This window comes from Sus scrofa, chromosome 3 (assembly GCF_000003025.6).
Source record: "Sus scrofa isolate TJ Tabasco breed Duroc chromosome 3, Sscrofa11.1, whole genome shotgun sequence".
Taxonomy (NCBI): domain Eukaryota; kingdom Metazoa; phylum Chordata; class Mammalia; order Artiodactyla; family Suidae; genus Sus; species Sus scrofa.
Genome location: NC_010445.4, coordinates 47,055,708 through 47,078,488, shown reverse-complemented (window position 1 = coordinate 47,078,488; position 22,781 = coordinate 47,055,708). Strand labels below are relative to the sequence as shown.

The window sequence follows — 22,781 nt, the reverse complement described above, 5'->3', positions numbered from 1 at the left end:
TTAGGGCCACACCCACAGCATATGGAGGTTCCCAGGCTAGGGGTCGAATTGGAGTTGTAGCCGCCAGCCTACACCACAACCACAGCAACATGGGATCCAAGCCACGTCTGCAACCCACACCACAGTTCATGGCAACGCAGGATCCTTAACCCACTGATCAAGGCTGGGGATCGAACCCGCTTCGTTATGGATACTAGTTGGGTTCATTAACCACTGAGCCATGACAGTAACTCCCCTGTTACCTAAATCTTGTATGTTGTTATCGGCAATTTTTGAGAAGGACTTGTATTTAATCCTCTTTGGATGGGGCAGCCTCCCTTTCCAGGGTATCTCAATCAATCACTCAGTAATTAGGATCTGCCTGCACTAGTGTCTTCCATAGGGTATTTAGAGGAGTTCCCGTCGTGGCGCAGTGGTTAGCGAATCCAACCAGGAACCATGAGGTTGCGGGTTCGGTCCCTGCCCTTGCTCAGTGGGTTAACGATCCGGCGTTGCCGTGAGCTGTGGTGTAGATTGCAGACGCGGCTCGGATCCCCCGTTGCTGTGGCTCTGGCGTAGGCCGGTGGCTACAGCTCCGATTCGACCCCTAGCCTGAGAACCTCCATATGCCATGGGAGCAGCCCAAGAAATAGCAAAAAAAGACAAAAAAAAAGGGGGGGGTCTTTAGAAAAAAGCCCCAAATCCTCTGGAGAATAATAAGAAAGCCCTAGTGCTGGTATGCTATGGTAACAAGTAATGCATAGGAAGGATTCATAGGGGTTTTACATTAATCAAGTAGTTGCTGAACCTCCTCCTGAGTTTTAGAAGGCACTGGGACAGCTGTAGAGAACATGTATGGTAGCTCATTAATTTTTTTTAGCAACCCTTGTGTGTTAGGAATTGGACTCACTGTGTTGTCACAGGGCCCAGAAGTAAGGTCAGATAAGAACCACAGGACTGAAGACATATGAAACTAGCCACTACTCAACTAACCAATCAGCTTATTGCACACAAACAGCACACAACACAGGTTAGTCAAAGCAGTGAATATCCAAAGGGGATAATGAACCACACCAAGGACGGGTCTAAGAAAGAGGAGTCTCAGTACCAACAACAGTCTCTGATGCAGGAACAGGTCTGAAGGGAAGCATGAGAGGGAAGTTGCCTTCTGCTCCCATAGACCCTCCAGCAGCATCTGTCTGAAAAAATCTCTCAGCAGGACAAAGTCAGGAATTCCAGCAAAGAGCTTTCAAGTTGCTGGGTTCACTGGCCTTATCTGAAGGAGTCTGACAGTAGGTCATAATGGTTACATCCTATGGGATCTTGGCTCAAATCAGCATTTATAGAATACTTCATTCTACAACACCAGAGTACATATTTCCAAGCTCAAATGGAACCTTGATTAAGACAGACAATATTTTGGGTAGGAAAGTACAAGTCAAAAAATTTAAGGGAAGAAATCATACAAAGCATGCTCTCACAACACAACAGAAGTAAGCTAGACATTAATAAATGATAGCAAAAAAATAAAAATATTTGCAGAGTGAACACATTTCTTTTTTTTTTTTCTTTTTCTTTTTGGCTTTTTAGGGCCGCATCTGTGGAATATGGAGGTTCCCAGGCTAGGGGTCAAATCGGAGCCGCAGCTGACAGTCTACAACGCAGCCACAGGAACATGGATCCAGGCCACACCTATGACCTACACCACATCTCAGGGCAACACTGGATCCTTACACTACCGAGCAAGGCTAGGGATCAAACCCGCATTCTCAAGGATATTAGTTGGGTTCTTAACCACTGAGCCACAAAGAGAACCTTGACTTTTTAAAATATCTAACACTCACTGAGAAGTCTGGCTGAAAGACTAAATGATTAATTTCAAGGATTTATCTATGCGACTCGCCGCCTTTAGAAGACTCACACAGTCTTCTAATGTCCACTGAGGGCTGAAAGCTGGTTGAAACACTATCCATACACAATAAATATTAGATTTCTCTGGGAGTTTTGTTTTTTGATGCTTGATATCTTGTAGAGAAATTTTCCACATTTGTTCTATTCATTGGTCTTTCCTTGAGTTTTCTGATACTTTACTTTCAAAGTTTCTCCCATATCTATTATATTGACTGTTTCTCTGTATATATCCTAAGACCTGCTTTTAGGCTAAAAGCACTCCTATATTCATTATTTTCATGAGGTTTCTCTCCATTAACTATGACTTCACTGACATATTCTTTTTTTTTTTTTTTTTTTTTTTTGTCTCTTTGTTGTTATTGTTGTTGTTGTTGTTGCTATTTCTTGGGCCGCTCCCGCGGCATATGGAGGTTCCCAGGCTAGGGGTCGAATCGGAGCTGTAGCCACTGGCCTACGCCAGAGCCACAGCAACGCGGGATCCGAGCCGCGTCTGCAACCTACACCACAGCTCACGGCAACGCCGGATCGTTAACCCACTGAGCAAGGGCAGGGACCGAACCCGCAACCTCATGGTTCCTAGTCGGATTCGTTAACCACTGCGCCACAACGGGAACTCCTTACTGACATATTCTTTGACATGTTTGCTACTAAAAGATTTCTATATTTTATTACATTCACAGGGTTTTTCCCATTTGTAGACTGTCTGATGTACTCTGAGGTTTAATATGTAGATGAAAATGCTCCCATATTCATTGTTCATAGGCTCTCTCCCCAGTGTGATTTTTCCCAAGTCTTTTTAGGACTGGCATGTGGATAAAAGCTTTCTCACATCCATTCATGGGGTTTCTCCACCTCGTAAGATGCCAGCTCCCACCTCCCCAGACCCTTGCGTCGTGCCCTCGGTGGTGGAAATCCATCATCCTCCCTCCCTCCATCCCACCTCACTTGACAAAGCCCCAAACTTTGTCAAACCTAAATTACCCGCCCTGCCTTTGACCAAGCGGCAGATTTTCCCGGGGCAGAATGCTCACTGCCTTGACTGGCCTCGCTTGAAACTCATGAACACAAATCTCCAGACTTTCCTAGTGTGCTTGCTTCCCTACTCTTCAAAATCGGCATCCCTAAGGATAACCTGACCCCCTTGCTGTACAGTGGGAAAAAAAAAAAAAAATCGGCGTCCCTCTCCTGCCCACCTCCTCCCCGCAAGCTGTGACTTTGCCTCGTACTTATGAAGATGGAAGCCAACCCGCAGGTACACATCCCCTACACGCACCTGCATCCAAGCAGCATCTCCGGTCTTAGGGCAAGACCTCTGCTTGTGCCCTGGCCCCAAACCCTCTTAGGTCCCCTGGGACTTTGCTCCTCTCATTAGCCCCTCTCTCCAACTGTCACTCATCCCATTCTAAGGGACACCCTCTCCTTAGGAACCTCTCCATCCCCCCTGCAGCAGCCACCTTCTTGTTGGCCTCTCACACTCTTTACTTCTAGGAGGGCAGCTGCACCCCGCCCTCCACTGAATCCACTCCTGTTGAGTCATTCATGACTCCATACCACCAAGTGCCAGTCTCATTTCCATGCGCCGCTCTTACACAATTTCTTTGCAACATTCTACACGGTGGACCGCTCCCTTCCCAGGGGACCCACTACAGGCTCTGCTCTGCTCCTTCCTCACAGGCCGCCCCTCCTCAGCCTCCTTTCCCCCTCCCAAACCCTAGACCAGTGATGCTTGCCTGTGACTTTTTCCCCTTCCCAGGGACTTCTGGCAGCATCCAGAGACCTGACTCTCACTATAGGAGAAAGGGGGCTGCTACTGGCATTTAGCAGGTAGAGGCCAAAAATGCTACCAAACATCTTCCAAGGTCCAGTTCAGCCCCCCAAACGCAGACTCATCAGACACAAAATGCTGATAAAGCTCAGCTTGAGAAATCATGCCTGGAATGATGCAGCCTGCTTCAGTCCTGGGATCCCTTTTCTTCTGCATCTGAACGCTCCCTGGCTATTTTTCTTTTTTCTTTCTTTTTTTTTTTTTTTTTTTTTGTGTGTGTGTGTGTCTTTTTAGGGCCACTCCTGAGTCATATGGAAGTTCCCAGGCCAGAGGTCGAATTGGAGCAGCAGCTGCCATGCTACACCATAGCCACAGCAACGCTGGATCCAGGTCCAAGCCACATCTGCAACCTACACCACAGCTCGCGGAAACACCAGATCCTTAACCCAATGAGTGGGGCCAGGAATGGAGCCCACATCTTCATGGATACTAGTCAGGTTTGTTATTGCTGAGGCATGATGGGAACTCCTCCTTGGTTGATTTCATCCAGGTCCTGGTGCCCATCTGGAAGCTGGCACCTCTCCAAACTACATCTCCTTCCTGCACACAGCCCACCTACTCCCCAACCCAACCATTTGATATGCAGCAGCCTTAGACCTGACACTCCCATTTCCACTGAACCCCATCTCTCCCTTCAGTTCTTGATACTGTGATGGCCTCACTCCCTACCTTTCATCGTGAGTGTGGTGAATCAACCTCCAAAATATTCTCCTAAAGCCCCCACTTCTGCCCCTTTCCACAGCCCCCATCACTCTCGCTTGCACAGCTGCAGTGGCTCCCATTTGTTCTTCCCAGTTCCGATTTGTTTTCCAGAGAGCGTCCAGAATCACTTTTTAAATTTTAAACCAGGAGCTCCCATTGTGGCTCAGTGGTAATGAGCCTGACTAGTATCCATGAGGATGTAGGTTCAATCCCTGGCCTCTCTCAGCAGGTTAAGGGTCTGACGTTGCTGTGAGCTCTGGTGTAGGTCACAGACATGGCTCCAATCCTGTGATGCTGTGGCTGTGGTGTAGGCTGGCAGCTGCAGCTTTGATTCAAACCTTAGCCTGGGAACTTCCATATGCCGTAAGTGTGGCCCTAAAAAGGAAAAAAAAATTTTAAGCCACATCTTGTCACACTTCTCTCATTAGAACCCTCCAGCAGGAGTTCCCGTCGTGGCGCAGTGGTTAACGAATCCGACTAGGAACCATGAGGTTGTGGGTTCGGTCCCTGCCCTTGCTCAGTGGGTTAACGATCCGGCATTGCCGTGAGCTGTGGTGTAGGTTGCAGACGCGGCTCAGATCCCGCGTTGCTGTGGCTCTGGTGTAGGCCGGTGGCTACAGCTCCGATTCAACCCCTAGCCTGGGAACCTCCATATGCCGAGGGAGCGGCCCAAGAAATAGCAACAACAACAACAACAAAAAGACAAAAAAAAAAAAAAAAAAAAGAACCCTCCAGCAGCTCTTTCCTGTTGCTCTGGGAATAAAACCATCCCTCTCTGGCTAACCAGGCCCTGCCTGCTTCCCACCCCTGCCACACACACCCAGACACACACACACACACCTCCACTCACACTAGCCTGACTTTGCTTCTTCCTGCCTCAGGACCTTTGCACTGGCTGCGCTTTCCCCAGGTGTTCCCAGGGTAGCACCCTCCCGCCATTCAGGTCTCAGTTGAAATGGCAACAACCTATAGAAAAGCCCCCTCTTCTATGACTTGCCCATCCCAGATGCTTTATTTGCCGGCTTACTGTCCATCCCTCTTCCCCATCCCTGAATAAACTCCGTGAGGACAGATAACCTGCCTTGATCCCCACGCTATTCCCAGCATCTATAACAGAACCTGCCTGGCACCTAAATTCAATATCTGTCTGTTGGACAAGTGAGCCCACATCACTGTGTGGTTGGGGATTGGAAAACAGGCCACAGACCTGGGAGGAGGTGGCTAACCACCCAGGTTCTTGTTGACACCCCAGGGCCCCAGACATATCACACCCTCCACCCTGGGGCTCCAGAGGCTGGACCAGGGCTGGATCCTCTGGTGCAGGATGGGGCTCATGGAACAGGCCTGGGTCATGGGCTCCAGAATGATAGGTGGCTTTACAGGGAAGGACAGGACAAAGGTCATGAACCATCAGGATCAGCCAGCCCCGCCTTGCTCTCCAGTGATCAGATCCCAAGATCAAAATCCACATCCTAACAGAGGCTCCTGACAGGCAGTCTCTGGGAGGTGGGAGGGCCTCACAACACACAAGGCACAGCACCTCCTCCTGGGGCCACCAAGAAAGCCCAGCCCGGGGTCAGAGGCCTGGCTCGGCTATTCAGACACACACAGATCATGCTGCAGCCACACTCACTTCTGATAAACAGGTACTGAACTGTCTCCTAGGCTGGGCCTGAGTCTTTGCTTGCAACCCCACACCCCAGGGGAGCTATCACCTGCTAAGAGCATGGCCCAAGCCCCTACTTCCCTAAACTCTGATACCACACCTCCCATGTCTGGGAGCAAGACAAGGAACAGCATCCTCCCGCTCTATGAGCTTTCCCTGATGCTAACTCCTCAGATCAGGCCTCTGATCAGTTTTAGAAAATCTTTCGACTCAGGGAGTTCCCACTGTGGCTCAGTGGAAACAAATCTGACAAGTATCCATGAGGATGCAGGTTTGATCCCTGGCCTCACTCAGTGGGTTAAGGATCTGGCGTTGCCGTGAGCTGTGGCGTAGGTCACAGACACGGCTTGGATCTGGCATTGCTGTGGCTGTGGTCTAAGCCAACAACTACAGCTCCAATTTGACCCCTACTAGGAACTTCCATGTCACCCAGGCAGCCCCCCCCCAAAAAAAAAGGAAAATGAAAAGAAAATCCTTAACTCAGATGGATGGAAACCCAAGATTATCTGAGGCCAGAAGCTCCTGGTCGCACTAGCATGCCCTTATGTCCCCTGACACAGTAAAGAGGTGGGCAGAGGACATGCCTCAGCCCTACATGGCCTTTCACTTAAGCATGTCCAATTGCTTCCCCGAGTCTGTTCCCTCCCCTGGAACCTTCCATCCACGGCAAGCAGGAGGGTTAAAGGCACTCAGGTAGGAAGTAGTCAGCCCAGCCTCAGACTCCTAGAGCAAGCCCCCAATTTTATTTCTGCCTTCTCCCAAGACACAGGAGGCACCTGGCCCCACAGGAACAGGACACGGGTTTATGCTCCCCTTTCACCCCAGGCACACTGGGGGCTCCCAGCTCACGCCCTGGCAGCCCTAGAGACTTTCTTTGCCCTTGTATAGCCCTAGTCAGAGAGGCCAGGAGCTGAAGAGGAGAGGGGCTTGGCTGCAGGAAGACAAGCAGGGTGACCCCACAACCCCTGTCCACCTTCCAAGGCCTCCACTGGCCAAATCCTGGGGAGAAGAATGGGTGTCAAGTAGCAACAAGGTTCCTGGAAATGCAGCCCTGATTCCTGGCTTCATGGTCCTCGTGTTCTTGGCGAGGTCCCCGTGCACAGTCCTGGAGGGTCCCTCTTTCTTCCTCTCCCTGGGCAGCAGGGCTGGAAGTTGGGCTCTGAAATCCTCATGGAGGGCCAGGTGAGGGGTGCTGGCTGCAGAGCCACGCTCCCAGCACTCAGACATCAGGACTGAAGGCTGCCCCGGGTCCCAGGCAGGACACACACACCCCCACCAAGGCCAAGCTGGAGGTACCCATGGTCCAGGCTGGGGGGTCTGGGCCTCAGCTACGGGATGCTGCCCCAGAGCCTTCAGGACTGGAACATGCTTCTCCCCACCCCTGTGGATCTCTGTCCCTGGAGAAGGCACCCGGACTCACCCAGGGCTGGGCAGAAATTGAGAACAGGCAGTCAGGCATCCTGAGAGACCTAGAGAGCCCCAGTGTCCCCAGGAGCCCTCGGGGGAACATGACAGGGAAGGAAGGGTCAGAGGGAGAGGCCTGGGCCTCAGACAGGCAGCCAGGGGTGCTGCCCAGAGGGGCCAAGGGGTACACAACTCGGCTACTCTGGGTAGAGGATGCCCTCCCCCCCTGGGGACAGAAGCTACAGGCTTGATCTCTGGGGGTCCATATGAAGCAACTACCAGGTACATGGGCTCCTGGGAGAGCAGGATTCCCCAGAACAGCCCAGCTGGATGATGGCTAGTCTTCTCCTTCTAGAGATGGAGCTGGGGGTCCAGTGGGCACCTGGGCCTGCCAGGACTGCTCCAGGGCAATACCAGGAACACCTGCTGCAGGCCTTGACCTTAGGGAGGAAGCTGGGGCCTCAGGTGGCTTTACAGAGGCCTCTGCATCGAAATTCCTCAGGGCATGGGGCTTCCATGCACGGGGGCTCTCTTCAGGCCCAGCAGCCCCACGCTGGCCTTCAGTCCCAAAGCCACTGTCGTCAGGGCTCCTGGATTCTGTCAGTAATGCCTTGAGAAGCTGCTGCAGGTACGGTCTAGAGGCAGGAGTGGGGCTTCCACCATTGCTGTGGGCCTGGAACCCTAGGGCAGAAAAGGTAGGAATGCTTGTCTCTAACAGGGAACTAGTCTTAGAGTCAATTTAGTGGCTAGTCTGTTCTTTCTCTAGGGTTCAAGTCCCCTTTATCAAGTGTCCAGTATCCATACCTGAGTAGGACTCATCTCTGGTCTCAGCGTTTGGTTTCAATGGGTAATTTTCTACCCTTGTACCAATGCTATACTTGTATAGCATATACACATATGTAAATATATGCAGTTATACATTTATAAGCTATTATTTATATAAAGACTTTTTGTCTTTTTAGGGCTACACCCGTGGCATATGGAGGTTTCCATGCTAGGGGTCAAACTGGAGCTACAACTGCCAGCCTACAACATAGCCACAACAATGCCAGATCCAAGCTGCGTCTGCAACCTACACCGCAGCTCCTGGCAGGTCCGGATCCTTAACCCACTGAGCAAGGCCAGGGATCCAACCTGCATCCTCATGGATGCTAGTCGGGTTCATTAACCACTGAGCCATGACGGGAACTCCTATAAAGACATTTTATAATCTACATTAACTACTCATCTGCTAGGGCAGTCCCTCCACTTTGAGGTATCTCAGCTATAATTAGCCTTTTGTGTTTTTAATATAGATTTTAGGATCATCTTGTCAAGATCTTCAAACTTACTGGGATTTTCCTTTTTTTTTTTTTTTGGTCTTTCTAGGGCTGAACCCACAGCCTATGGAAGTTCCCAGGCTAGGGGTCAAATCCGAGCTGTAGCCAACGGCTTACGCCACACCCACATCAACACAGGATCTGAGCCACGTCTGCGACCTACACCACCGTTCAGGGCAATGCCAGGTCTTAACATGCTGAGTGAGGCCAGGGATTGAACCCATATCCTCATGGATGCTAGTCGGATTTGTTAACCACTGAGCCACGATGGGAATTCCCTTACTGGGATTTTCAATGGGAATTTACTGAGTCTGTAAATCAGAGAATTACATTTTTACATTGTCTTCCTTTTAATATGCTACATCTCTATGTATTTACTTAAGTATTCCTTAATGATTTTTAATAAAAGTTTATTTTTTTCCCTAGAATTTTATATATCTTGTCCAATTTATTCCTTAGGACATTTTATCTTCACTATTATAATGGTATCTTTTTTAAGAATTATGTTTCACTATGGATATACAGAAATACAATTGATTTTTTTTTTTTTTTTTTTTTTGCTACAACCACAGCAAGTTCCAAGGGCAGGGATCGAACCTGCACCACAGCAGCAATCCAAGCCGCTGCAGTGTAACAACACCAATGCGCTACAAGAGAACTCTTACAACTGATTTTTATATATTGATTATATTTTACCTTTAAAAAATTCTTTAGTTTTAGCAATTTGTTTATAGATTTTATTACTTTCAATGTAGATAATTATCATCTATGAATAATGACTGTTTTTGCTTCCTTCCCAATCCTCAGACTTGATTTTTTCTTTCTACACCACAATGGCTAAGACTTTCCCTACGTTGTTGAATGAATGGGACAATGGTGGAAAAACTTGTCCTGGTCTCGACTTCAATGTTTTGACAGTAGAAGTGGTTTGTTTCTCTGGGTTTTTGGCAGATACTCACATTAAGGTTAAGAAAGTGGGCTCTGTTCCTAATTGCCAATAGTTTTTATGATCATAAGTGAGTGTTGGGTTTTCAAATGCTTTTGCTGCATCTCTGTGGTGAGCCCCTAGTGATCTCACCCACTCACCTCCCAGCACTCCACCCTCGTGGTCGCCACCTCAACACAGGAGCTCCCTTCCAGCTCCTCAGATCACGCTGCCCCCCCCCATCACTCACCTTTCTTGGGGGGGTCATGGCCACTCTGGCTGCAGTCATACAACCTGAGGACCCGTGCAATGTCTGAGGTGCTCAGGTTCCATCGCTGGCCAATGTGGACACTGGGGGCCCAGAGGGGCGTGATGGTGGGCAGCCCACGCCGGCTGAAGGCGAGCCTGAAACCAGCAGGCAGGGGCCTGAGTCCAGATCAGGGCAGGGGCTGGCAGGGCAGCGCAGAGGGACAGGAGGAAAAGGGGTTCTCACCTCCCATAGTGCATCACTGACGAGTAGTCATAGGGCACCAGCATGTTGCTGCTCCGAGATTTGATGAAGTTGATTTCAAAGCCTGAAAAAATACTTGGCAATGGAGGGAAGGGCAGGGGGAGGGTTTGAAAGATGGCGGGGGCTGGGGGGGCTCGGGGTGGGGGTGGGGGGTGGGCAGGAAGAGGGCGGGGGTAAGAGGGCAGGGACGGGCAAAGAAAGGAAATGATAGGAGGTTTCTGGAAATGTATAACCTACCTGAGCTGAAGGGTCCAAACTACAGCCAAATGCGCACATCCCTACCCCCCAGGACTGATCCCTGATCCCCATCTCCTTGGTGCCCTGGGAAGGTTCCAGACTTGCACCAGCTGACGTACAAACATAGGGACTTGACGGCTGGCCCGCCATGGCCTCCTAAGGCTTCTCTCCATCTCTTTCTCCTCCTTCCAAGCTCACCTTGTATGAGACTACCTCTCTCAAGACCTACAGCTTCCATGAAATCGCAGCTGCACAGAGTCTTGGCCGCCCCCTACTGGAGAGGTAAAGTACCTACTCCCTAACCTAGTTTTAAAACCTTGTAAGGCAGCGGCAGTGGCCATCTCTCACTCCCAGCAGCAAACCCCTCTCCCTGCCTCCTCTCTGTAGCATCCGCCCCGCCCAGATGTGCAGCCCAGTCCTTCCCCATTGGCCAGAACACCTGCTCTCCCTGTCGCTTGGGTGCCCTAGGCCTGGGAGGAAGAATGTTTCCTCCCTCGATTTCTCTCCTACCCCGCACAGTGAGCCTCAGAAAGAACAGCTGCACCCTCCATCCAGCCACCTCCACACCCACGCATGGTCACCAGCAGCCTCTTCACCACTAAAATGGTACAATACCTTTATATCCATCACCTGCCTGACGTACCTGTCCAATAGAGCATGCTTATTTCTTCCTTTTAAAAACCTTTAAGTTATTATATTAACATAACTTTGAATAGGCAGCTTATCTGATCCAAAAATCAAAAAATGGAGTTCCAACTATGGCTCAGTGGCATGAGCATTGTCTCTGCAGTGGCTCAGGTACTGCAAGGGTATGGGTTCAATCCCCAGTGCAGTGGGTTAAGGATCCAGTGTTGCCAGTGGCTGCAGCGTGGGTCACAGCTGAGGCTCAGATTTGATCCCTGGCACAGGAACTTTCATATGCCACAGGGTGGCCAAAAAAAAAAAAAAAAAAATCGAAAAATGTTAAGATAGTATTTAAATCTCCCACTCCATCTCCCTTCTGAATGCCCACCTCCCCACCCCTACAGTTAATTACTGTTATTAGTTTGTATGTTTCAGCAATCTGTTCTGCACATGTTAACTAAATACAAATGTATTCTCATCTTTTTCCATTCTTAAGCAATTTTTTCCATTAGGGTAGCTGGTGTTTAACCTATTAGTGCTGTTTGTTCTCTAACTCATTAATTTCTGCCTTTACTTTTCATTAATTCCATCCTGCTTTCATTTTTTTCTTAACTTGGATTGAACTGCTTGATTTGTTCTTTTTATTGATACAGGTATTTAAGTCTACACATTCTCCCTCAGCATGGCTTTAGCTGTGAACCTTTGGTTCTAATGTGCTTTCATGCTTTTTAAAGAACCCCTGCAATTTAATTCCATAGCTAAAAGAAAAGTGTTATTTTTTAAACTTTAATTTCCAAGTGGAAAGAGTTTGTTTCATTTTGTTCCTGCTTTTTACATCATGATCAAACTTGTATTACTTCTACGTTTTCAAATTCTACTTTTTCAAATTTGAAGTTTTTATGGCTATCAGAAGTTTTCATAAGTATTTCATGAACACTTAAAAGGATTACAGTCTATTTTCAAGGCATGGTGTCATCGTCATCGCACCCCCCTCCCATTTCCCTAGACGAATCCCTGAACTCAATGTCCATTCCCCATCCCCCATCCCATTGAAAGGTGCTCCCATCTTCCCATCCCATTCTTGGGGTGGAGGGCATCCATGCATGCTAGTCTCTACCTCAGACACCCTCCCCTGACCATGTCACCTGGCTAACCCCACAGCAGTCGCGAAGGCGCTCACACCCAAAGCCCTGTGCTCACAGCAATCCTCCCAGCTCTTCTTCATCTGTACCCTCAAACCAAAAATCATTTACCTCCTCTACTCCCCTTCCTCCTGTAGCAATTGTCTCAACTCCTCTCACCTTCTACATGAGGCTCTCCCCCTCCTCTGAAGGGCAGGGTCCCACCATTGCTGGAGTCAGAACCCCAGCACGCACCTGCTGCTCCCCAAAGCATCCAAAGCAGTGGCCCAGACCAGACTGCTTTCCCACCGCCACCTTTTAGGACATGGTCTCCCTGTCCTTTACATCCCAGGTTCCCCCTCAGCATCCATCTCACAGACGCTGAGCCCCTACAGCTCTGCCCTCTGCCTCTTGCATTCAGCACTTGGCACATGAAGCCCACTACCCCCAGGACTTCTGTCTTGGTTCAGTGCCCCCCAGCTGGAACATAGCCCCTGCCCTAACCCTGCATAACGCATCCAGAGACTGCTGGTTGAGTACACAGTGAGCAAGAGTCCTAAGACCACCGACTCTCTCCCAGGTAACCGCCAGGTTCAGGGACGAGAAATGAGACATAGCACAAATGGATGCTTAGCTCAGGATGACTGAGGGGGCAACGAAGGCTCAGAGCCCAGTGCGGCAGCACCCAGACTTCTCTCCAGGTCTTGGAAAGAAGCAGGAACCCCACCTTCACAGAGTCAGGCAGGTAGAAAAGAGAGACAACTGCTCCAAATAGCCAGGCAACTCCTCAGGTCCTGGCCTGTGCCTGCCACTCTCTCCACCCAGGACCACCTCCCACCCTCATCCCCACTCACCATCCAGCCTGGCTGTGCACAACCTGACTCACCTGGGAGGATCTCGTTCCAGTTCACGCGGATGTAGCGGTCCCGGTCGGCCCTTGAATGCTCATGCCAGAAGCCCAGCACGTGCATGAGCTCATGCAGGACAATGCCCCGGCCCCGCTGGAGACAGCTGGGTCCCAGGGATACCACCTGCATCCCTCCATTGCGCCCTATGCTAGAGAAGCACCTGCGGGGCCACGAGAACGCAGGGTGGGCACCAGCCCAGAGAGTCAGCAGAGCCAGGCCCCTTGCCCCCTCCCAAGACCAGGGATCCAGGCCCCATCCTGGACACTAGTCCTGGGCTTCCTGTTCCCAAGTCCCCTCACTGCCTGGCCTTCTGTGAAAGGGGTCGACTGGAACCCCGTCACCAGCCTGTGCTGCAAGGAGGATACTAATGTGGGTGTTCCCAAGTGGGGAGCCCCAAGTTAGAGCCTCAGACACTCTCTCAGGCCCCTAACAAGCTAATCAGTATTGCCATTACCCTGGTTTTATTTTATTTTATTTTGTCATCTTGTCAGGGCCGCACCCGCAGCATGTGGAGGTTCCCAGGCTAGGGGTCTAATCGGAGCTGTAACCGCCGGCCTATGCCACAACCACAGCAACACCAGATCCGAGCCATGTCTGCGACCTACATCATAGCTCACGGCAATGCTGGATCTTTACCCTACTGAGCGAGGCCAGGGATTGAACCTGCAACCTCAAGGTTTCTAATCAGATTCGTTTCCCCTGCGCCACAACAGGGAACTCCCCATTACCCTGATTTTAGAGAGAAGACAGGCAAGGCTCAGACATGAAGGAAGCTGCCAGAGTCACCACGCTCTGCACCGTGGGACGTGGATCCAAGGCCAAGTCTGTCCCAGGATACTTGTGCTCACTCCCCAGAAATGGGGATGAGGGATCCATAACAGAGTTCAGAGCCTATCCTTGCCCTCCTCTCTCCAATTTTTTTTTTTTGTGTGTGTGTGTGTGTGTGTGCTTTTTTAGGGCTGCACCTGTGGCATACAGAAGTTCCCAGGCTAAGGGTCAAATTAGAGCTGCAGCTGCCAGCCTACGCCACTGCAACAGCAACACCCAATCCTTAACCCAGAGTGAGGCCAGAGATCAAACCTGACTAGCATCCGAGTCCTCATGGATACTAGTTGGGTTCCTAACCCACTGAGCCACAGTGGGAACTCCTACTCTCCCCCACCTTCTGTCTTAAGTGTGCTCATGTCAGGCACACCACTCAGACAGGCAGGGGAATTCTGGACCCAGGAGGACAGTCCAGACATGAGTTTTAGACGAGGGCTTTGTTAATTCCATACGGAACTCAAAACAGCCGAGGTTCTCCCCCTGCACATACGCACAGATGAACACTCACACCCCTACCTGGAAGCACTTACCCAGACATGGGTACGATGGAAATGAAGTCCCTCTGGCCCTCATAGTCAACAAACCTGATGCACGTGAAGTGTTCGAACTCAGCAAACGCCTCCAGGATGACTTGCCGGCTGGGCTTGTCTACAGAGGAGACACCCTGGCTGCAGCCCCAGACAAGACTCTCCCTCCCCACCCCCAGCCTCGTGGCCCCTTGGAAATCTGTCCATGGGCAGCAACTGAGCTTCAGACCACTCTCCCAAAACAGAAGACAGGGCAGCGTGGAGTTCTCACCATGGCACAGTGGGGTAAGGATCCAACGGTAGCGGCATGGTTTTCTGCAGAAGTGAGGCTTCCACCCCCAACCCCCCTGCAGTGGGCTAAAGGATCCATGTTGCCACAGCTGCAGCTCAGGTTCAATCTCTGATCCAGGAACTTCCATGTGCTGCAGGTGCAGCCATAAAAAGAGAGAAAAAGAATGAAAGAGAAAAGAGAAAAAGAAAGAGAAAAAGTGATGGTGCTCGATCCCTGGCCCAGGAAATTCCATATGCTGCAGGTTTCAGTCATAAAAAGAAAGAAAAAGAAAAAGAGAAAGAATAAGAGATAAAGAAAAGTGTGATGATGTAGGGAGAAGAAATCAGGGCTCCAGACGGACCCAAGGGCTGTGCCACCTTGGGCAGGTCACTGCCCTCTGGCCCATTTGGACTTGAAATGATCAGACAGTCCCTAGATGTACCTTCACCATCAGCCCCAAGATTTTAACTTTCCAGCTCGGGGGCCCTTGGGATTAGAAGGGCTCTGGCCAAAGGGTCCTTTGGGTGGTGTTGATGGTGGAGGGGGCACAGGGATGCAGAGCAAGAGAGAATAAAAACCCGGAGAGGAGCCCAGGCTACCCTGGGAATGAGGGGCTGGCGCAGGGAGGGAGGCCCATGGCTCCCAGGACTGGGGTGCCGGCTCGCTCACCGTACTTGCTGGAGAGCACAACGGGGACCTCCACGACGCCACCATTCTTGGGCCACTTGTTGTTGGTAGCCGAGAACAGCCGGAAGGGACTCTGAGAAGAGAGGGCAGCTCAGGGATCCAGGCCAGCCAAGCTTTCTGGCCCCAAGGGCACCATAGCTCAGGCCACAGGAACCCTGAAGATGTAAGAAGTAGTCCCCCCAGGTATGTGAGGGTGGCAGGTCATTAGAAGTGGGATAGCCACAGAGAAAGCCAGCAGGCCTGCCACACGAGCTGCAATGCACAGCACAACCCTTTGTACCAGAGAACAAACAACTTGAGACTTTATCAGGCAGAGAAAAAAGCAAAATACTCCCTGAAGAAGAGGCTGGCAAGGAGTCCAGCACCCATAAATGGCTCAGAAGGCTCAGCACCAACAGCAGCCCTACCACCCCATCACTTTCTGGAGCACAGCAGCCGGCTGAGCTCACTGAGTGTGTAGGCACAGGTGGAAAAAAAATGGGGACATGATCCTCCTGATTCTAAGGCTCCACACGTGGCCTCAGCAGCTTCTTTATTCTGCCAACAAACACCTTTTGAGGGTAGGCATCACAGCACCCAAGCACATCCTGCCCCACTGGCTATGAAAGGTTGTACTGGGTTCTGCTTTTACCCCCTGCACTCACTGGGTAACAGAGAAAAAGGGCTTCGCCCTCTCCCTGGGGTTCCTGCCCAGTGCCCACCCCAGCCTCCGGCTCTCCAGCCCAGCCTCATGCTGTATCATTGGTGAGCAGCCTCAGACCAGTCTCACTCTTTCCCAGTCACTGTCCTATTTACGAGCCTCTGCCATTCCCAGTCTCCTAAAAGATGGCATTGCAGGAGTTTCTGCCATGGCGCAGTGGGTTAAGAATCCAACTGCAGCAACTTGGGTCACTGGAAGTGTGGGTTTGATCCCCAGACCAGGACAGTGGGTTAAAGGATCTGGCATTGCCATTACTATGGCTCAGATTCAATCCCTGGCCCAAGAGCTTCCCATATGCTGCAGGTACAGCCATTAAAAAAAAAAAAAATTCCCATGAATTGTTTGCATATCTAGAAAGTCAAGAAGTGTTCCCATTGTGGCTCAGCGGTAATGAACCTGACTAGAATCCATGAGGATGCGGGTTCGATTCTGGCCTCACTCAGTGGGTTAAGGATCCAGCATTGCCATGAGCTGTGGTGTAGGTCACAGCTGTGGCTCAGATCTGGCATTGCTGTGGTGTAGGCTGGCAGCTATAGCTCCAATTTGACCCCTAGCCTGGGAACCTCCGTATGCCACAGGTGTGGTCCTACACACACACACACACACACACACACACACACACACACACCCCTCTGCAAGTCACCCTGATGCCCATCCAGCCTTCTCCCTTTCTGACTGTCCCTTATCCTCTCCAGCCCCCAGCCCACAGGATGGTGACTGCATTACTCCTTGTTGTGTCTTCCTTAGACCATCTACCACCTTTTGTGTTCACCATAAACACCTGCTTACAGCCCCACCAGCCACTCTGCCAACCATTTCTCATCTCTTCCTTTGTCCCAATACTCCCCTGCAGAAGGGTGGAAAGCTTGGGCTTGAAAGTTCCAACCCCCCTCCCTCAGGAAGCCCTCCCAGGCTGACTGAGGCCACCACTCCAGGTAGTAGCCTCCCTCGGGCTGCTTAGTCCTAATGGAACCTGCACTCTGCCTTTGGCAAGAGGAGGGATCGAACAAGCTATGAGCAACAAACATGGATCCCTCACATTTCACACCCTTATGACACCAAGGGTGGGCCCAAAGGTCTCTGACACTATCTATGAGGTTATTTACACCCGTGTGTGTGTGTGTGTGTGTGTGTGTGTGTGTGTGTGTACGCATGCGTGCAAGCTTACACTCACCGGCCGGAGGATGTCCCCCTCGATGAGGAAGCTGCTTTCTGGGGTTTCCTCTGGGATCAGCCCTGAGAAGGAAGGGAGGGACGTGTGGGCCCGTGTCCCCCAGAACACAGACTCGAGGACAGGCCCAGCAGAGACCTTGGCTGCAGGCCAAGAAACCCCATAAGTCTGTCCCTTCCTCAGGCTCGGGAGCTTCCCTGGGCACCGAAGCTGTATGGCCTCAAGCAAGCTGCACAGCCCCTCTGAGTCAGCCTGCTCACACGCTTCTGCTGCTCAAACAGGGCACTTCTCCCATGCCCCAGCGCCTGCCTCCTGAAATCGAGGCCCTCTGCTCTCAGGGAGCTGCTATTTCTTCCAGCTGGCTCCACCTTCCACTCTAGCCCAAGCCACACTCCCAGGAACACATCCTGGGCTCTCCTGTCCCATCTCACCTCCTACCCATCTGTGTAATAATCAGGACCTTCATGGTGGCAAGTGACAGGAACTCCAGCCCGCCCCACCACAGGAGGCCCCTGCAAGCCCCCCCTTCCCCCTTCCCCTCCCCCCACACCAGCTTCTCCTCCCTCCAGCCTCATTTTCTGCCACAGCTGGCAGCCTTTCCCACAGCCTCTTTCCTAAGTATCAGCCCCAGCAGGAATCTTAGAGAAGTGTCTGGCCTCCTGAAGGTGGCTTAGGTGGGGTTCCTAGAAGCCAGTAATTTATCATGGGCATGAAGAGAGCTGGAGAGCACTGAGGGAGAAGCGGGCTCAGCTGCAGGCCAGCCTCACCCTGACCACACGGGAGCTCTGGCCCCCAGGTGAGGCAGAATTGGCCCACCTTGAGGCAGGGAGGCTAGCCCGTGTGTTGTTTGAGTCGCTGTGGGTGGGCCGCCCCCCAAGCAGAGGAGGGCATTGCTCCGCGGGCATTCCTGGCTGAGGGCCTTCAGCTGCCAGACCTTAGCCCCCACATTCTCAGCAGCTGGGGAGGGTGTGCGCCTCCCAGGAAAGCTCACCCTGACCAGTCACTGCATGAGGCTCACAGGTAGTTACTGGGCCACCAGCAGCCCAAGCAGAGTGTCCTCCACAGCAGCTGCAAAGCAATGCCAGGGAAGCCTCTGATTGGTCTGGAAGTGGCCAGAATTAGTCACAGTGACCAAGAGGTAGCAGAGCACCCTGCTCGAGCTTCTCCCAGAGTAAGAGGTGGGTGGGCCACATGGCGGCTATTCCATCCACAGAGGCTGATTCCCCTCCCCCAGGCCTAGGTCTGCTCTCCCCCTCAACCCTGTGTTCACCCAACACTTCAGCTCCAACATCTGAACACCAGTCTGTTTCAACCTGCTTAGTCCCAGGTTGGCTATACGTTCTCATTTTTCAGCTGAGGTTCCCCAGACAGGGAGGCCCGAGGCTCATGCTTCCCGGTCTTTGGACCCCCAGCACCTCACACCTGCAGGTCATCCTGCACCAGGTGGCAGCCACATTCCTAAACATCCACTAATGACCACTCAACACCAGACTTGCAGAGCCCCATACTTTATCAGGCTGGTTTAAAAAAACAAAACAAAACCAAAAACCCCTCCACTTTTCCCTCCTTTTTATCAAAGTAACAACCCAGAAGAGCCGATACAGAAAAATGGACCTAAGAATTTGCCTGTGGGAGCTCCCGTTGTGGCTCAGCAGTCAATGAACCTGACTAGCATCCTTGAGGACCCAGGTTTCATCCCTGGCCTTGCTGATAGGATGAGCTCATTGCCATGAGCTGTGGTGTAGGTTGAAGAGGTGGCTCGGATCTGGCGTTGCTGTGGCTGTGCTGTAGGTAGGCAGCTGCAGCTCCAATTAGACCCCTAGCCTGGGAACCTCCATAAGCTGCAGGTGTGGCCCTAAAAAGCAAAAAAAAATTGCCCATGGAAGTGCTACTCAGCAAGACCCACCAAGCAAACTGGCCCATTTCCTCCCTGCTCAGCCGAGAGTTCAGCATGATACCCCCCACCTCACAAGAGGACACAGTGCCCTCACCTTGGTTAATTGCAGGGATGTCCTTGTCCCAGGATGTCTGGGTCCCCTCGGGGGTGAGGTCTTCTGCGAATCTGGTCCCACAGGCTCCAGGGCAGCGAGAGGATGAGGGCGCTCCCAAGATGCAGCCTGGCCCGGACAAGTACATAAGCACAATGCCCGAAGTGCCCCTGAGAGTGACTCAGGATGACTGGACATAGGGTGGGGTGGGGTGGGGGTGGGGGGGATTTGGGGGGGTGGTCAGAGCACAAGACCTGGGCCCTTCACACAAGTAGGCCCCCGAAGGGAGTCCCCGGAGCCCCCTGGCCTCCCCTGGTCCCTAGGGCTGGACAACTTTGAGGAAGGAGCTCCCTTGGCAGGAACAGGACGGGGCTCTAAAAGCGAACCCCAAGCTCTGAGCGTCTGGAGGGAGCAAAAAGGAGGGAGGCAGGGACAGGCCTTAGGCTCCAAGACTGGCAGCTGGGTGTGAGCTAGCCTCGGACCCTGCCCAGCAGCGCCCTCCTCAGCCCAGACCTCCGGAAATGGGCTCAGTCTGGTTGAGCCTGGGGTGAACACCTGCAGGGCCGTTCCTGTTGTCCCTCTGCTCTTAGGGTCTTCAGGAGATCCCCCTCTTGGGGCCCCCAGGTGCTGACTTCTAGGAAGATCCCTAGAAGCTGGTTCTCTGAGTCCGGCAGGTCAATTGGCATCCCTGCAGGCCCCAGCCACACCCTCTGGCCAATCCCACATTGGGTAGGCTGGAGCCAAAACAAGGAAGGCGAGGAGGGTGAAGCAACCCGCTTACCTGGCAAAGTGAGCAGAGCCAACACCCATGGCCAGAGGCCTCCCATGCTCATGCCGCCTACAGTTGGCCCCTCTATCCCCCAGCTAGCAGGAGAGCAAGTTTCCGTGAGATGAAGCAGGCTAATTGCAGACTTCAGGCTACTTCCTCCCCTTAAATAGCAGCTCCTGCAGCCTCTCACCTGCAGCCCTGCCCAGCAGCTCCCACCTGCAGCTTCTCCCACCTGCAGCTTCTCCCAGCCAACTCCATCTGCAGCCCCACCCTCTCGTACCAGCCCAGGCCCAAGCTTTCTGGACCCTGATGAGACCCTTTCTGGCCTGACTGAAGTGGGCGAGAAGGTGAGGAGAAGCAGGGCACAAGGGGTGGGGGTGGGGGTTCCACTTAGGGATGTGCTTCTGCTCAGGTCCCCTCCCTCCGCCAGGGGGCAGAGAAGCATCATGGAGAGGTGAGAGGTGGCAGAGTTGGGAGGAACCTTGTTTTCCAGCCTGGGGAGGCCCCTTTCCCACCACTGCATGGGGCTCAGATGTGGGGAACGCTGCCTGAGACCCTGAGGTGACCCCCAGTCTGACAGTGGAAGGCGGAAAAAGTCACTGTTTTTCTAAACTTTTAGTGCAGTAAACACAGAAAAGCAGACAATTGCAAGTGCTGGGAGCAGGGAGTTCCCACTGTACCTCAGTGGGTTAAGAACCCAACTAGTATCCATGAGGATGTGGGTTCGATCCCTGACCCCGATCAGTGAGGATCTGCCGCTGCCATGAGCGATGGTGTGAGTCACAGATGCGTCTCAGAGCCTACATTGCTGTGGCTACCCAGGGACTTCCATATATCAAAAGTGCAGCCCTAAAAAGCAAAAAGGAAAAGAAAAGAAAAGAAAAGAAAAGAAAAGAAAAGAAAAGAAAAGAAAAGAAAAGAAAAGAAAAGAAAAGAAAAGAAATGCAGTTTGTCTTGAGGGCATTGTGCTAAGTGAAATAAGCCACTCGCAACAGGACAAGTGGTGTATGATTCCCTTAGGTGGGGTAGCCAGAGCAGATTCAGAGGCAGATGGTAGAGACGGTGGTTGCCAGGAGCTGAAGGAGGGGGGATGGGGAGTTATCACTCAATGGGTACAGAGTTTCAGCTTTGCAAGATGGAAAAGATCTGGAGATTGTTTCCCAACAATGTACAGGAACATGCTTAGCATTACTAAAGTGCATGCTGGAAAAATAGTAAAGATGGTACACTTTGTTACATATTTTTTACCAGAATTTAAAATTTTTTAATAATTTTTTTTTTTTTTTGTCTTTTTAGGGCTGCTGCTGCAGCATATGGAATTTCCTGGACTTAGGGGTCAAATCCGAGCCATATCTGCAACCTGTACCACAGCTCTGGGCAACGCTGGATCCTCATTATTATTATTATTATTATTATTTTGTCTTTTGTCTTTTTTAGGGCCGCACCTGTGGCATATGGAGGTTCCCAGGCTAGGGGCTGAATCAGAGCTGTAGCTGCTGTCCTACACCACAGCCACAGGATCCGAGCCGCGTCTATGACCTACACCACAGCTCACAGCAACGGCAGAGCCTTAACCCACTGAGTGGGTTCAGGAATTAAACCCACATCCTCATGGATAATAGTCAGGTTCGTAACCACTGAGCCACAATGGGAACTCCAAAGACCGGATCCTTAACCCACCGAGCGAGGCCAAGGATCAAATCCACATCCTCATAGACACTATGTCGGGTTTGGGTTTTCAACCCTCTAAGCCACAATTTTTATTTTATTTATTTTATTTTATTTATTTATTTATTTGCTTTTTAGGACTGCATCTGAGACATATGGAAGTGTCCAGGCTAGGGGTCGAACTGGAGCCACAACTACCAGCCTACACCATAGCCACAACAATGCCAGATCCAAGCCAAATCTGTGACCTACACCACAGCTCACCACCAGATCCTTTAATCCACTGAGCGAGGCCAGGGATTGAACCCATATCCCTCATGGATACTAGTCAGTTTCCTTACCGCTGAGCCACAACAGAAACTCCAAATTTTTAATAAGTTGGAAGAAAGGAAGGAAAGAAGGGAGGGGCAAAAAGGAAAAGAAATACAGTTTTTTTGAAAGACAAAAACATGGGGGGCGAGGTGGAGTGGAATGGGGTGAAGGTGAGATAGTACGGAATGGGACAGGGGCCTCCACCACCAGTCCTACTGTGTGAGAAGGATCAGGGGACAGGAAGGCCTCAATGACTCAGGGCCCCAGATGTTCCCCGTTTACCCGAGCTGGGTACGGGGATGGTGGGCAGGAGCAAACAGATCCCTCAAGGTCTGTGGAAGCCCTGATGGCAACTCCACCTCTGCTCAGTCCCCCCCCAGGAGCGCCTCCCACACCCCAGAGCAGAGGGAACAAGGGACAGTGGCCCTTCAGTAGCTAATGTTTCCTGAGCACCTACTCTGTGCAGGTGCTGGGCTAAACCTTGACCCGGATTGACTCCTGTAATTCTCAATCTCACCCTAAGAGGAAAACCCCATTTCACAGACAAGGATCCTCAAATCAGAGAGGGCAAGTAAAACTGGCCTCCTAGGTGTCAAACTACACTGCCCGCCTTAGGTGGACCCTACCAGGCACTCAGAGGTGGCCTTCTGTAGGGGTGACCCTTGTGCCGAGTTTGGAAGGACAAGACCGAATGAGGCAGATGACCCTCCAAAGGGCCAGAAACATCAGAA

At 51.6% G+C, this 22,781-nt stretch overlaps 1 protein-coding gene across 1 annotated transcript; it reads right to left on the bottom strand.

Annotated features, from left to right (window-relative positions):
* On the bottom strand, positions 6,808-20,385 carry ASTL (astacin like metalloendopeptidase). The gene is made up of 9 exons (XM_003481133.4): positions 20,083-20,385; positions 19,305-19,430; positions 17,317-17,378; positions 15,425-15,515; positions 14,488-14,605; positions 13,111-13,292; positions 10,225-10,306; positions 9,982-10,136; positions 6,808-8,168 (listed from the first exon to the last, which is right to left on the bottom strand). Exons 1-9 carry the CDS (start codon positions 20,132-20,134, stop codon positions 7,825-7,827), a joined length of 1,212 nt encoding a protein of 403 aa, XP_003481181.2. The 5' UTR covers positions 20,135-20,385; the 3' UTR covers positions 6,808-7,824.